The sequence below is a fragment of the Cavia porcellus genome, unplaced genomic scaffold (genome assembly GCF_034190915.1).
Source record: "Cavia porcellus strain 051 isolate PalLab524CR breed Dunkin Hartley unplaced genomic scaffold, mCavPor4.1 scaffold_5, whole genome shotgun sequence".
Lineage (NCBI taxonomy): Eukaryota > Metazoa > Chordata > Mammalia > Rodentia > Caviidae > Cavia > Cavia porcellus.
In genome coordinates, this window is record NW_026947488.1 from 108,167,976 (window position 1) to 108,185,100 (window position 17,125).

At 34.4% G+C, this 17,125-nt stretch overlaps 1 protein-coding gene across 1 annotated transcript; it reads left to right on the forward strand.

Moving 5' to 3' along the window:
* The first annotated feature begins 2,381 nt into the window (after nt 1–2,381).
* On the forward strand, nt 2,382–5,717 carry LOC134475912 (zinc finger protein 582-like). The gene is made up of 3 exons (XM_063247950.1): nt 2,382–2,769; nt 2,969–3,029; nt 4,572–5,717. The coding sequence occupies exons 1-3, from the start codon at nt 2,736–2,738 to the stop codon at nt 5,302–5,304; spliced, it is 828 nt and encodes a 275-aa protein (XP_063104020.1). The 5' UTR covers nt 2,382–2,735; the 3' UTR covers nt 5,305–5,717.
* Nucleotides 5,718–17,125: the final 11,408 nt, after the last annotated feature.

Sequence of the window (17,125 nt, forward strand, 5' to 3'; positions counted from 1 at the left end):
CCACAGTCTGCCACATCATCACCACTTACCAGGGAAGGGAGGTGCTTGTTTGGCTTCCCATTAGATTGATGGGATATTTATCTGCTTCTGTGCTTTGTGGATGCTGGTCTGACAGGCTTCTCACTGTGAGCTCTGCTTTAGAGAAAGTACACAGGGAATATTGCAGTGACTCAGCACAAGCAGATGACATGATACTCTACCTAGAAGACCCCCTAAACTCCATTGAAAGACTCTTACATACAATAAATGAATTCAGTAATGTGGCTGGATACAAAATCAATACTCAGAAACCAGTAGCATTCCTATACACGAACAACAAAATCACAGAGAGGGAAATAAGAGAAACTACACTCTTCACATTAGGAATCAAAAAATTGAAATATTTAGGAATTACTCTTACAAAAGAAGTGAAAGATTTATACAGTGAAAATTATAATACACTGAAAAAAAAATTGAGGATGATCTCAGAAAATGGAAAGACATCCCTTGCTCGTGGATAGGAAGAACAAACATTGTGAAAATGGCCATTCTCCCAAAACGGTTATACAGATTCAATGCAATCCCAATAAAAATACCATCAACATACCTTGTAGATCTAGAGAAATCACTCCTAAATTTCATCTGGAATCAGAAGAGACCTAGAATAGCAAAGGCAATTCTAATCAGCAAAGAGCAGGAAGCATCACAATCCCTGACTTGAAGTTATACTACAAAGCAACAGTAGTATAATCAACATGGCATTGGAATCAAAACAGAGCCGAAGATCAATGGAATAGATTAGAAGATACAACCACAACTACAAACACACTCAACCACCTTATCTTTGATAAAGGAGCCAAGCAGGTTCACTGGAAGAATGACAGTCTCTTTAATAAGTGGTGCTGGAAAAACTGGCTCTCCTTTTGCCAAAAACTAAAGCTAGACCCATGTCTATCACCATGTACTAAATTAAAATCTAAATGGGACAAAGATCTGAATATTAAAACAGAAACACTAAATCTATTGGAAGACAAATTGGGTAGAAACCTTGAAGACATAGAAGTAGGCAGAGAATTCATGAACAGGACTCAAACCGCATGGGAAATACTTCCCAAAATCAATAGCTGGGACTACTTCTTATTAAAAAGTTTCTGCATTTCAAAAGAAATCTCCAGCATGGTAAAAAGAAAACCCACAAACTGGGAAAAGATTTTAGTGAACTCTCTCTCAGACAAGGGAGTCTTTTCTAAAACATATAAAGAATTTAAAAAACTCAGACCCCAAAAATTCAAAGATCCAATCCAAAAATGGGCATCTGAGATGAATACGCACTTCTCAGGTGAAGAAATGCAAATGGCAAGTAAATACATGAAAAAATGTTCATCATCATTGGTCATTAGAGAAATGCAAATTAAAACCACACTGAGATACCATCTCACTCCTGAAAGAATGGCCAGGATCAAGAAAACCAACAACAACAAATGCTGGAGAGGATGTGGGGAAAAAGGAACTATCCTACACTGTTGGTGGGAGTGTAGACTGGTGCAGCCTTTGTGGAGGTCAGTCTGGAGATTTCTCAAAAAGCTGGGATTGGAAGTCCCATTTATTCCAGCTATTCCACTTCTAGGCATATTTCCAGAAGAACTGAAAGCATCATACTACAGTGATATATGTGCACCTATGTTTATGGCAGCACAATTTGTAATCGCCAGATCTTGGAAACAACCCAACTGTCCATCAACTGAGGAATGGATAAAAAAGTGGTGGTATTTCTATGCAATGGAGTATTATTCAGCTATAAAGAAGGATCACATTGAGATATTTATCAATAAATGGGCGCTGCTTGAGACCATACTCATAAGTGAAATAAATCAATCTCGCATGTGTGAATACCGAATAGTTTCCCTAATGTAAGTAATGATTCAAATATATAAAAATATGTGGTAATCATGATTCCCCATTATGTGGCCTTAAAGCCTTATAAAGTTTTCACTTATTAATTGGAAAGGCTTTATTCTGGGCTTCTTGATATGGAAATATTTGAAGCTATAGTATATGAAGTTTTATTCAAATATTTCACGGAAAAAGACAGACACTATGATAACTACTATTAAGTCGGGTTATTTGGTGGTGAAGCACTAGGTTGCTGAAACAGTCATGCTTTGACCTGTATTGTTATATTGTTATGTCCTGTTTTATCTCAATCTCTGCCTTATTCATTAAAAAATTATTTAGTTAAAAAAAAAAGAATCAGTGCTCCTATTTCACCGTTACATTAGCAGTGAGTTGCAATCTATCATCAAATTTGCTGTCTTCAAAAATGTGTATATTCACAAAATTAATGACTAAGACCTGGATTTAAATTTGATGAAATCAGTCTTCATTCAGCTGGTTTTTTTTTTTTTTTGGTTTTACTGTTTAGTTTTGTTTTGTTTTATTGAGACAAGCTTTCTCTATGTATATCAGCTGGATTTGAACACCCTATGGAGCCTAGAATTGCCCTGAACTCACTGAAACCATCCTGCCTCAGCATTTTGAGTGCTGGCATTATAGATATATACCACCACACTTTGCTTTTGATTCAGATTTGTAGGAAAGAATTTAAGATATCCCAAACCTGGTGTCTCAACCTTCATGTGAGAAATATATGTATGATCCTTTAGGAGGTGGTGACCTTTGAGGATGTGGTCGAGAACTTCAGCAATGAGGAATGGACTTTGCTGAGTCCATCCCAAAAGAACCTCTACAGAGATGTGATGGGCGAAATGTTTAGGAACATGACTGCAATAGGTAAGGACAAAATACTTTTGTCACTCATGCTGTCAGAATGTTGTTTGTTGCTCATCAGTGCTGTTTCATTAAAAACAATGTGAAAATATTTTTAAAAATCAGTCAGACCTCGACACATTATATCATAGCTCTAAACAAAATCTATTAATTTGTATGTATTATTCTAATGAGCTCTGGTATTTCTATGTCCACAATTCAGGAGGACTTGGGGATATCCAGGAAGCTGAAAAAGAATGCAAAATTTACTGGAAATACTTAAGGTAATTCGCACTCATAAGGAGAAGTAATTTTCCTGAGTAATTAGTGAGTCAGCAGAAAAATGACCACCAAACAAATGAGGCACCATTCAATTTATTGTCAGTAATATTCTCTGAAGATGTATAAGCTAGGGTATGTATAATGAGTGAATTAAATCATGAAAATGTATGACATTGCATATAGATGTGTACAAAAGGCACACACTTTGAGTTATGACATTCTCTCTTCAGTTTTTCTACCGATATATACATGTGAATACAACACATTCATTATCTAAAAATTGCTAAGATTACAATAGAATTTGAAATAAAATGGAGTGCTTGTGTTTCCAAGCCATGCTCTAAAGAATCAACAATTCTGACTAAAATTCTTAGAAGGCTGGTGGAATGTTAAGGGCACTCATTCTAAATATCAGTGTGCAGTTGTCTCTAGAAATTGATCCCCTCATACTTATCCTGGATATATTTTTAAAAATTCAAAATCTGCATAAAATACTGATACAAGCTTGCTCATATACAAAGCAGATCAAGTTATAATAGAGCAGGCCTTGAAGAAGCTTAGCTATTTATGACTGGATTTGTGGAGAAGGAAAATGATAATAGACTCTCTGTGATTGTGCATTCTTGTAAATCCAGCATACTAGGAATCAGATTTTACAGAATGGCAAATTCAAGTTCAAACTTCACAACTTAATGATCAGTGAAAATGTCTTAAAACAGATTTAAAAAGGTATAGATTTTATGCTAATACCTGTTGTTCATTCCCAGCATGGAAAAGAAAAAAAAATGAGTTATATAATTCAAAAAATAAATAATATAATGTCATTTGCCATAAGAAATAGGTGGGTCTTTCTCCCATCAATTCGGTGAAATAGCTCAGCTATAAAACCTAAAAGGTCACAGGGTTTCTTTTAGATGAGAAACCAAAATATAAATTGTGGAATGAAGTGAAAGAGAGTTAATAGAGAAAAGTAAGAGTGACCATATGGAAAAGGGAACTACAGGTTAAAGACAGAAGGGAGATTGTGATGGGGAAACATATCAGAATGATCTGTATGTGATACACATATGTACCCATGCCCAAAGTGAAGATAAAGATTCCGCATTTCAAAAGGTACCACATTTTAAGATTTCCAAATGTGTACCAGTCTTTTGGGAATGGTTGTTTTCAACATGTCTTACAAGGGCATTCTGTTACTTCATGTTCAGAATTTCTTAGCAGGCATTAAAAACAGAACTTTACATTAATGCAGTCATTAAACTGAGACCCATTTCACTGTGAATTTTGCTTTTTTTATTTAATGTAAGGAAAGACTAAAAAAACCAAAATAAGTAGAAATAATATCACTTTCAAAGTGAAAATAAACAGTAAGAAATCTAAAGACAGTGATTACACATGCTGCTCATAGAAATAGTTAATGAAATACAAAAGTGAAACTTATGAAGTGGGGATTCAAACAGCAAGACTGCAAACAGTTTTGTTCAACTCTGCCATAAAATCTTAGTAATATGGTTATCAATCCTATATGTGATTTTTCTTTACAGAAATGACAAGCTAGGGAAATCCTATGGACATACATCTTGGAATCAGTGTAAAGAAGTATTCCTTTGTACTGCTGAAGGTAATTTGAATGTGAAAGAAACAGAAACACACCACAATGTTCAGATCCATGAAAAATATTGCAATGGAGAGAAACCCTATGTATGTCAGCAATGCGGAGAATGTTTCACCAAATCTGGACATTGTAAGCAACATGAAAGAATTCACACTGGAGAGAAACCCTATGTATGTAAGCAATGTGGGAAAGCTTTTAACACATGGGAAAATTGTAAAATAGATGAAAGAATTCACACTGGAGAGAAACCCTATGTATGTAAGGAATGTGGGAAAGGTTTTACCCGACATCAAAATTGTAAGCAACATGAAAGAATTCACACTGGGGAGAAACTATATATATGTAAGCAATGTTGGAAAGATTTACCCAACAAGAACATTGTAAGCAACATGAAAGTTCACACTCAAGATAGAACCAGTGTATATAAGCATCATGAGAATTTTTTGAGCACAAGTCCATATTGCATAATGCATGAAAAACTTCACACTGGGCAGAAAACTTATATATGTAAGGAATGTGGGAAAGGTTTCAGCAGAAATGCTCATTGTCCAATACATTATAAAATTTACACTGTTGAGAAGCCTGTGTATGTGAAGAATGTGGGAAAGCTTTCACCACACATGGATATTGTAAAATACATCAATGACTCCACTCTGGTGTGAAACCCTATGTATATAACAATGTGGCAAAGCTTTTACCACATACAGTCATTGCAAAACACATGAAAGAATTCACACTGGGAAGAACCACTGGCTATGTAAGCAAGTGGAGACACTTTCAGTAGCCAGATTGTAAGTGAAATACGTGAAGAAGCTCACACAAGCGATAAATCCTATGTGTTATGGGAATACTCTCAGCACACATGATCATTGTTACATATCTGAAAGAGCTCACTGGATCCTATGTGTATTAACAATGTGAGAAATACGGCAATCCATGTTTGTTGTTAAATACATAGAAAAAGCAGCACTCTTCAGACAGTTTAGATCTGTTTACTTTAAAAATTCCAAGTAGACCTGAAGAAATAATCAATACAGAAGTTTGATGTCAATATTTCTTCACAAATTTCCCAAAATGACAAATCTCAAGTACATATTTTGTACGATTTTCAGTTAATCACTTATACCTCTTTAGATTTTTTAAAGTGTCTTTGTGCTTCAACATGGCATCTTGTAATTAAACATGGTAAACTGAAATGGGCTTTTCACTTACAAGTATGGATAGTGTCTATGTACTTAATATTTTGTCTTTCAACCTTAATTTTTATATTTTTGGTGAATTATTTTTATTTAAAGAAAAAAACAAAAAAGTGTAGAAATAATACAGAAGGTCTGAAAAATAAACAGTAAGAAATCACTAGTTGATTAGTTACATATTGTCATCTTAGAAGTAATTGTTCAAGTTACAAAATTAAAGCATACAAAGTGATATTCAAATAATTACACTGCAAACAGTTCACCTCAGTGATCCAAAAAAAAAAAACTTATTAGTATGCTTATCTGTTCTACAAACTTGTTTTTTATCTTAAAGACGGTAAGATTAACATGACAAAACAGAACAATTCATAAGGAAACAAGGTAAGGAGACACAGATTTCAAAGCAAGTCCACTGAGATGTTCATTTTCTATCTTACTGTCTCTAGTTTTCTTCACAATAGTTGTTCCCATCTTCACATGCATTGAATATATACTGAACATTATAGAACTAATCAAATAATTACAGGATGATGCAGGCTTTTTTGATCTTCAAGACTGATTTTGGGGAAGTTGATAATGATTACCGTAATGTGTCTCATTCTCCTCGTAGTAGACGTCTTTATTTTTATGTATGCTGAAATTGAACATAATAGACTAAACTAATATCACTCAGAACAGTGAATAATAGTATCCTGAGAAGGACAAATGTGAGGAATTGCCTAAAAAAAGAAGGCAGAGGACATTGTTAAAAGTTTATCAGGATTTAAAAGCTACAGTAGTTCTGTTGCTCTGTTTAGTTTGATTATATTTTGTTCTGGTCTGTCTACTCATATTAGATTTGAGGGCACAGAGAGATAACCCAAAAATAGCAGGTGATACCATGATGGTAACTGTCCTTAATTTCCTATTAAATAAAACTGAAACCCTGTATTACTTACATTGTCTTACTATGACTGATCTTATTTGAAGCTGGTTTGTTTGAATGTTATTTAGCCTTGACTGATTTTATTCACATTTGGTATGCTTGCTGGTATCAAGTCCAATAGTAGAGGCAACTACTCTGAACATGATAAGATGTGAAAGATATATATTGGAGGGCTGGGAAGTTAGCTCCGTGGCTTAAGCCCCTGCCTGGCAAGTGTGAGGTCATCAGTTTGATCCCCAGTTAAATTCCAGGTTTAATTTTTTTTTTATTTAAGGAGAAAAAAAGAACATAAAAAAAACCAAAGCAGTAAAAGGGTACAAATAATACAGAAAATAAAGAAAAAAATACAGTAAGAAATCACTACTTAATAGGTTACATATTGTCTTCTTAGAAACAGTTGTCCAAATTATAAAATTAAAGCATATAAAGTGAACATTCCTACAGCAAGACTGCAGACAGTTCTGTTCAATGATCCAACAAAAGGTCAGTAATATGGTTTTCCTTCCTACACACTCAAACAGGCACTTATATCCCTTAGACCACCTTCCTTTCCTCTCTTCTTCACAATAACAATTACACTTTTCGGTTTTTTTTTTTACTCCCATAGTTCTTATTACTTTTTTTGAAGAGAATAAAACCTCAAGTGAGTTTACAAAACAGAGTTGGTTAGAACATAAGGATGGGCATAGTACTTGATGCAAAAATAGAATATCAGGTGATCAAAAATGGTTACCACTGTGCCTCTAGCTATTTTTAAAAAGATTTCCCTGTATCATCAGGTATAATAGAATTGATCAAAACAGTACAGAACAAGACCAATAAAATCTACACTGGAGACCTTACAGAATTTCAAAAGAATATAACAGTCAAACCATAATGGGCAACATAGTAAATCTTATTGCCTACAAAGTGGTTGCCTATACCCTCAAACTTGATACTATTAAAACAAAATAGAATATAGTAAAATCAGGCAGAACAAGATGGGGAGAGCAATACGGGGGTTAAAATCAGGTTAATAGGAAAACAAAAAAAGTTACTATAATATATCCCGCTATTTTTTAATTTAGTTTTATTTTAATTGAAAAAAGATAGAATATTTTTTTTAAAAAGTGTGGAGATCGAGATAAAAGAGACATTGTAATAGAACAACACAGGTCAGAACTGAACAATTAAAGCATCATTTTGTTCCACCACCAGGTAATCTAACATAATAGTAGTCACCATAGTGCCTCTTTCCTTGAATTATTTGAGTATAACTTCATATACTATAGAATCAATCACATCAAGACAGTGTGAAGCCATTCAAGAGAATGAAAGAATTACAGGGTATTTAAAATCAGTTAACAGAAAATGAACAACAATTTCTATATTATCTCTTTGCCTGTAAAAATTTTTATTTATACTATCACAGTAAAATATATTAAGATACAACATGTTGAAACCAGTGGAAATATGTACAACAACTTGATGGGAATTCCAAAGAAGATGATATTAAATCAGCACTAGCTTTTATGATGTGTTATTTTCTTCAGAATAGCTATTTGTACTATCACCGATATTAAATTGAAAAACCCAGGGTAAAACCATTACACTTAATGAGTGAAAACATTATATGGATTCAAACCAATATGATTGGGTATCACAATTGCCACATACTTCTGTGTATTATCATTTCTTATACTAGGGAATATATTTGGTATTTATACATGTGAGTTTGATTTATTTCACTTATGAGTATGGTCTCAGTCTGCGTCCATTTATTTATATGTCAATGTGATCATTCTTTATAGCTGAGTAGTACTCCATTGTATAAAAACACCATAAATTTTTTTATCCATTCCTCAGTTGATGTACACTTAGGTTGTTTCCAAGATCTGGCTATTACAAACTGTGCTGCTATAAATATGGGTGCACATATATCACTGTGGAATGATGGTTTCAGTTCTGTGAATATGCCTAGAAATAGAATAGCTGAGTCAAAAGGTGCTTCCAGTCCCAGCTTTCTGAGAAATCTCCAGACTGACCACCACCATGGTTGTACCAGTCTACACTCCCACCAACAGTGCAGGAGAGTTCCTTTGTCCCAACAGCATCTCCAACATTTGTTGTTGGTGGTTTTCTTGATCTTGGCCATTCTTTCAAGAGTGAGACAAAATCTCAGTGTGGTTTTAATTTGTATTTCTCTAATGACCATTGATGGTGAACATTTTTTCATGTATTTATTTTTCATTTGTATTTCTTCATCTCAAAATTGTTTGTTCATCTCAGATGCTCATTTTTGGATTTGATCTTTGAATTTTGGTGGTCTCATTTTTTAAAATTCTTTATATGTTTTAGACAGAAATCCTCTGTCTGAGGGGCAGTTCACTAAGATTTTTTCCCAGTTTGTGGGTTTTCTTTTCACTATAGTGGAGATTTATTTTGATGTGCAGGAACTAAGAGGTGATCCCAACTATTGATTCTGAAAAACATTTCCCATGCGGTTTGAGTCCTGTTCATCAATTCTCTACCTACTCCTATGTCTTCAAGGTTTTTACCCAATTTGTCTTCCAATAGATTTAGTGTTTCTGTTTTAATATTTAGATCTTTGATCCATTTAGATTTTATTTTAGTACACAGTGATAGGCATGGGTCTAGTTTTAGTTTTAGGCATATGGAGAGCCAGTTTCTCACCACCATTTCTTAATGAGAATGTCATTCTTCCAGTGAACATGTTTGGCCCCTTTATCAAAGATAAGGTAGTTGGGTGTGTTTGTAGTGGTGGTTGTATCTTCTCATCTATTCCACTGATCTTTGGCTCCATTTTGGTTCCAGTACCATGTTAATTTTACTACAGTTGCTTTGTATTATAACTTCAAGTCAGGGATTGTGGTACCTCCTGCCTTGCTTTTGCTGCCTCTAACTGTCTTTGCTATTCTAGGTTTCTTCTCACTGCAGATGAATTTTAGGGGTGATTTCTCAAGTTCTATGAAGTATGTTGATGCTATTTTTATCGGGATTGCATTGCATCTGTATAAAAGTTTTGGGTTAGGGTTAGGGTTAGGGTATAGGAATGCTATTGATTTTTGAGTATTGATTCTGTATCCAGCTACATTACTGAATTTATTTATTATATCTAGGAGTCTTTCAATGGAGCTTTGGGGATCTTCTATATAAAGTATCATGTCATCTGCAAATAATGATAATTTAAATTCTTCTTTTCCTATCTTTACATATTTTATTTCTCTCTGTTTTCTAATTGCTCTGCCCAGTATTTCCAGTAGTATTTAAATAGGAGCTGTGATAAGGGACATCCTTGTCTTGTGCCTGATTTTAAAGTAAAAGCCTTCAATTTTTGACCATTTAGTATGGTACTGGCTGTTGTTTTGTCATTGCCGGCCTTAATTATATTGAGGTAAGGACCATCTATTCCAATTTTCTGCAAGGTTCTTATCATAAATGAATGTTGGACCTTCTCAAAAGCTTTTTCTGCATCTATAGTAATGATCATGTGATTATAACTTTTGGCTCTATTGATATAGTGTATTACATTTATTGATTTACATATATTAAACAATCTCTGCATGCCTGGGATGAATCCCACTTGGTCATGGTATATGATCTTCTTGTTGATTTGATGCAACCTATTTGCCAATATTTTATTGAGGATTTTTGCATCTTTGTTCATTAGGGAGATTGGTCTGTAGTTCTCTTTTCAGTTGGGTCCTCCTCTGGTTTTGGTACTAGAGTAATATTTGCTTCTAGGAACAATTTATGAAGGATTGCTTCCCTTTCCATTTCAATGAAGAGTTTGAGGAGTGTTGGCATTAATTCTTTTTTTTTTGTCTTTTTCATTTTTATCAGTACCAGGGATCGAACTCACGACTGCCTGCTTGCAAGACAGGCGCTTATGCCATGAGCTAAATCCCCCGCCCCCAGCTAGGTCTTTTTTGTATTTCTTGTAGAATTTTCCACTGAAACCGTCTGGGCCTGGGCTTTTCTTTGTAGGTAACGATTTTATTACGTTTTCAATTTCATTAATAGAATTTGGGTTATTCAGTAGTTTTACATCTTCATGACCTAGCTTTGGTACGTCCTATGCTTTAGGAATCTGTCTATTTCTTCTGTGTTATAAAAGCTTTGAGAGTAGAGGTTTTCGAAATAGGTGTTGATGATCTTCATAGGGTCTGTAGTAATTTCACCTCTTTTATTCTTTATTGCATGGACTTGAACTTTTTCTTCCATTTTTTAAATAAGGTTGGCTAGGGGCTTTTTGATTTTATTTATTCTTTCAAAGAACCAGGTCTTTGATTCATTGTTTTTTTGGATTGTTTTTTTAGTCTCTATTGCATTGATTTCTGCTCTGATTTTTATAATTTCTTCTCTTCTTTTGACTTTGGGCTTGACTTGCTCTTCTTTTTCTAGATGTTTGAGGTGTAACATCAGGTTATTTATTTGTATTCATTCTGTTTTCCTAAGGTGGGAACTCGTGCAATAAATTTTCCTCAGAAGACAGCTTTCATTGCATCACACAGATTCTGGTACATTGTATTTGTGTTTCCATTTGTTTGTAGGTATTGTTTAATTTCTTCTTTAATTTCCTCTGTGACTCACTGATTACTCAAGAGTGTTATTCAGTTTCCATGTGTTTGTGGGATTTTTGCAGTATCTTTTATCATTAATTTCTAATTTCATAGCGGTATGGTCTGATAGCATGCAAGGGATAATTTCAACCCTTTTGCATTTATTTAAATATGCTCTGTGAATTAATATATGGTCTATTTTAGAGAATGACCCATGTAATACTGAGAAGAATGTGTATGCTGTTGTTGTTGGGTGGAATATTCTGTATATGTGTATTAAGTCCATTTGTTCACAGGTGCGATTCAGTTCTTTTATTTCTTTGTCATTTTCTGTCTGGTTGATCTGTCCATTGCTGTCAATGGTGTGTTAAGATCTCCTGTTAGAATTGTGTTAATGCTAATTTCATTTTTCATTTTTGTTAGTTCTTGGTTTATATAACCGGGTGCTCTGGAGTTTGGTGCTTATAAATTTAAGATAGTTTTCTCTTCCTCTTGGAGTTTTCCCCTAACCAGTATGTAGTGACCTTCTTTATCCCTTCTGATCATTATTGGCTTGAAGTTCACATTGTCTGCAAACAGAATAGCTACTCCCCTGTTTGTTTGTTTTTTGTTCTTTTTTATTTTTTATTTATTTTTTTTTTTTTGCTCCTGTTACATGAAGTATTGTTTTCCATCCTTGTCTTTCAGTCTGTGAATATCCTTTTGGGTTTAGATAGGTTTCTTGTAGACAGCATATGGTTGGATTTTGTTTCTTAATCCATTCTGCCAGTCGGTTTCTTCTAATTGGTCCATTGAGACCATTTACATTAATGGTTAGAACTGCTATATATTGGTTTATTGTTGACATGTTATCTTTCTGCTGTTGCATCTTTATCTTCCTGCTCTTTTTAACTGTCTGTTTTGTTTAGTGGTTTTTTCCTAAATGTATCTAGGCTGTCTTTCAGTATTCTTTGCAGGGTTGGCTTGGTAATCATGATCAGCTGTTCTTTGTCATAGAAGTATCTTATTTCTCCATTGATTTTGAAGGACAGTTTTGCAGGGTACATCAGTCTAGGTTGGAAATCATTTTCCTTTAGCATCTGAAATACTTTGCTGCATGCTCTTCTTGACTTTATTGTTTGTGCTGAGAAGTCTGCTGTGATTCTGATATGCTTTCCTTTATAGGTGATCTGTCTCTTCTCTCTGACAGCTTTTAATATTCTATTCATTTGCTCAATTTCTGGGATGGTCATTATTATATGCCTGAGTGTAGATTTATTTTGGTTATGGCTATTTGGAGTTCTGTATGCTTCATTGATCTTGATATCAGTTTCCAATCTCGTGTTTGGGAAATTTTCAGCTATTACTTCTCTAAATATCCTGTTGACATCCTTTATGTTGTCCCCTTCTTTTTCATTTATGCCTATCAACCTTATGTTGTTCTGCTTTCTGTCATCTTGCAGGTGTTGAATAGTTATTTCCTGATTTCTTGTGTTTTTAAAAAGATCTTTCCTTTCCTGTTCACTGGCTGCAATCTTGTCTTCGAGGTCTGAGATTCTATCTTCATATTCATTGAGGCAGTTTTTACAACTTTCAATGGAGTTTTTGATTTCCTGTATATCACTTTGCATCTGCTTTATGTATTGTTTGTTTCTTATAGAGTTCATCCAGGGATTCTATCTTTTGTTTAGTTCCTCCAATTTTTTAACTGTGTCTTCTTTAGATATGTTCAGAATCTCCTTCATTGCTTTTAACATATCTTTTTTTACCTATGAGATTATTTCTAGTTTGAATTTCTTTAATGCTTCCCAAAGTGGCTTCTTTATTTCAGTTACTATTATTTCAGGTATTTCAGTTATGTGGAATTTGTTTTCTTCTATGCACATGGCTCCTAGGCTTTTTTGGGATGGGATAGATGTTTGAAATTGCATTTTGGTCTTTCATTTTGTCATTTTGCTGTATTTTCAAGCTTCAAGTGTTGTTCCAAGTGAGGGAGCAAGTTCACCCAGATTGGGACACGATTCCATGCCACAGCTGAACTTGCTGGAAAGGTAGGGAGTTTCCCCAGACTGGAACTGGAATCTGTTCCTCGACCCCACTCCCTGGTCCTGGCAGGAATCTGTGGGCTCATCCCCAGGTGAGGAGGAGAGTTACTCCAGACTGGGAAAGGATTCTGTGCCTTGGCCTGACTCCCTGGTTCTGACTCCCTGGTCCCAACTCACTGGTCCCAGTGGGCAAACACCTGGTCCCCAGGTGAGGAAGGGAGTTCCTGCAAACTGGGATGGGATTCTGTGCCTTGGCCTGACTCGCTGGTCCTGGCAGAAACCACGGGTTCTACATCAGGTTTGATTATTAACTGCTTTCACATCCTACAACATCTTCAAAGTTGTGTTTTTATAAAAATAGGTATATAATGTTATGCTTAATTATATAGTCCCTGATGATGTGGACAATTCTATAGAAAATAACAAGAGAAAGCATAGTAAGTACTGTATATCACCTAATATTGTGGTCTTATATGTCTCTTTCATATCATGATTTTCTAGGAATTTGTTTTGTTGTATTATTTTGATCTGTTTTCCCCCATAACACAGAAAGGATAGATATACACATAGAGATTCACACATGGGAATCATTTCTAACCTATTTATTTGAACAAATAATATAATGCATAATGTAATGAACAGATACTCTGAAGAAATGACACTAAGAAACCCAATGCTAATTCTGCAGCATTATGATATAAAATTGAGCAATACTATTATTCACTGTTCAGAGTGATATTAGTCTAGTCTCTTATTTTTTTGGGAATTGTAATTTTCACATGGCGTTTTAATCTTTTGATGCACATGCTTCATTTTCTCTTTCATAAATGATGTTTCTGAAGTTGATGCAATATTTGGCATTAAGATATACATTTGTAGAGGCTTGGAGTATGTGTTTTTGACAAAGTTGTGTTCTTTTCACATAACTTGTACATTAATGAATGTTACGTTTTCCAAGTTGTGACAAGACATCTGCTGATTTCCTAACATCACTGGATATCATACCATGTAAATTATGTTGCCTGATTTTGTTTCTCAGTGGAGCCAATATTTGTCATTTAAGTAAACCTTTGTTTCTCTAACCATCATAATTTTACTTGTTATGTTTATATTAAATCTTTATTTGCTAGTAAGGTTTCCCCACATGTACCAAATGTAAACCAGACTACTGTGAATTTCTGATTGTGCCATACTGACAGTATCATAACTTGTCTCCAATAGCACATCACATCATATATATAAATATCTCCAGAAATTATAAAATTTGGCATGATTTATGAGTAACCATACTTTGAAATCAATTTTTCTTTTTTTTTCATTTACTTTTTTTATTTAAGAGGAAAAAGAGAAAAACACAAAACAAAACAAAGCAGTGTAAGGTTACACATAATACAGAACTACAAAAAAAAAACATAACAGTAAGAAATCACCTGTTAATAGATTACATATTATCATCTTGGAAATAGTTGCTCAAATCACAGTATCAAAGAATACAAAGTAGACTTTCAAACAGAGAGACTGCAAACAGCTGTGTTCAATGATCCAAAAACATTAATATAGTCAGATATTTAACACCCCTAAACACACTTGCTGTTATATCCGTTAGAGCTCTTTTTTTTTCCTCCCTCTCTTTTTTACAACAAAATTTACACATTTTGGATTTTATTACTCCTTAGTTCTTATTACTTTTTGGCGGGGGAGAGAATAAAGTCAAATATGGCAAAACAAAGCTGTAAGTCAAAACCAAGGATAGACATAGCACATGATGTAGAACAGAGTACAAGGTTATTAACAATGGTTATCAATGTTGTCTCTTGTTTCCTTAAAAGGAATTGTCTATCTCATTAGATATTATAAAGTTGGACAAAACAGTGGAGAACAAGACCAATAAAACTTAGGCATTGTGAACATTACAGGACTTCCAAAGGAGACAATAGTCAAACCAGAATGGGCATCTTAGTGAATCTTATTGCCTTCAAATTATTTGCCTATACCCTCAGACTTGCTACTATCGCACAAAATGGAACAGAGTCTAATCAGTCAAAACAAGATCGTAGGAGTATTACAGGACTTCAAAACAAGTTAATAGGAGATTGAAAAGAGTTACTATTATATATCCTAATTTTTTAAATTTTTCTCTTAATTAAAATAAGCATAAGAAATAGCTAAATAATTTTTTTAAAGAATAGTAGTTACCATAGTGTCTGTCTTTTTCCTTAAAATATTTGGATAAATCTTAATATACTATAGCTTCAAATATTTCCATATCAAGAAGCCCAGAATAAAGCCTTTCTAATTAATAAGTGAAAATTTTATAAGGCTTCAAGACCACATAATGGGGAATCATGATTATCACATATTTTTTATATATTTGAATCATTACTTACATTAGGGAAACTATTCGGTATTCATACATGCGAGATTGATTTATTTCACTTATGAGTATGGTCTCAAGCTGTGCCCATTTATTGAGAAATATCTCAATGCGATCCTTCTTTATAGCTGAATAATACTCCATTGTATAGAAATACCACAACTTTTTTATCCATTCCTCAGTTGATGGACACTTGGGTTGTTTCCAAGATCTGGCGATTACAAATTGTGCTGCTATAAACATAGGTGCACATATATCCCTGTGGTATGATGCTTTCAGTTCTTCTGGGAATATGCCTAGAAGTGGAATAGCTGGAATAAATGGGATTTCCAGTCCCAACTTTTTGAGAAACCTCCAGACAGACCTCCACAAAGGCTGTACCAGTCTACACTCCCACCAACAGTGCAGGAGAGTTCCTTTTTCCCCACAGCCTCTCCAGCATTTGTTGTTGTTGGTTTTCTTGATCCTGGCCATTCTTTCAGGAGTGAGATGGTATCTCAGTGTGGTTTTAATTTGCATTTCTCTAATGACCAATGATGATGAGCATTTTTTCATGTATTTATTTGCCATTTGCATTTATTCATCTGAGAATTGCGTATTCATCTCAGATGCCCATTTTTGGATTGGACTTGAATTTTGGAGGTCTGAGTTTTTTAAATTCTTTATATGTTTTAGACAAGAGTCCCTTGTCTGAGAGAGAGTTCACTAAAATCTTTTCCCGGTTTGTGGGTTTTCTTTTCACTATGCTGGAGATTTCTTTTGACATGCAGAATCGTTTTAATAAGACGTGGTCCCAGTTATTGATTCTGGGAAGTATTTCCCGTGCAGTTTGAGTCCTGTTCATGAATTCTTTACCTACTCCTATGTCTCCAAGGTTTCTACCCTATTTGTCTTCCAATAGATTTAGCGTTTCTGTTTTAATATTCAGATCTTTGACCCATTTAGATTTTAATTTAGTACATGGTGATAGACATGGGTCTAGCTTTAGTTTTCGGCAAATGGAGAGCCAGTTTTTCCAGCACCATTTATTAAAGAGACTGTCGTTCTTCCAGTGAACCTGCTTGGCTCCTTTATCAAAGATAAGGTGGTTGAGTGTGTTTGTAGTTGTGGTTGTATCTTCTAATCTATTCCATTGATCTTCAGCTCTGTTTTGATTCCAATACCATGTTGATTTTTACTACTGTTGCTTTGTAGTATAATTTCAAGTCAGGTATTGTGATGCCTCCTGCTTTGTCTTTGCTGCTTAGAATTGCTTTTGCGATTCTAGGTCTCTTCTGATTCCAGATGAAATTTAGGAGTGATTTCTCTAGATCTATAAGGTATGTTGATGATATTTCTATTGGGATTGCATTGAATCTGTATAAGAGTTTTGGGAGAATGGCCATCTTCACAATGTTTGTTC

What these genes read in the sequence shown, in the direction of transcription:
- LOC134475912 (XM_063247950.1), top strand. Translation starts at nt 2,736, where the DNA reads ATGGGCGAAATGTTTAGGAACATGACTGCAATAG. An exon ending in TAGGAACATGACTGCAATAG is followed by an intron (nt 2,770 to 2,968) that starts GTAAGGACAAAA and finishes TCCACAATTCAG; the next exon opens with GAGGACTTGGGGATATCCAG. An exon ending in ATTTACTGGAAATACTTAAG is followed by an intron (nt 3,030 to 4,571) that starts GTAATTCGCACT and finishes TTTTCTTTACAG; the next exon opens with AAATGACAAGCTAGGGAAAT.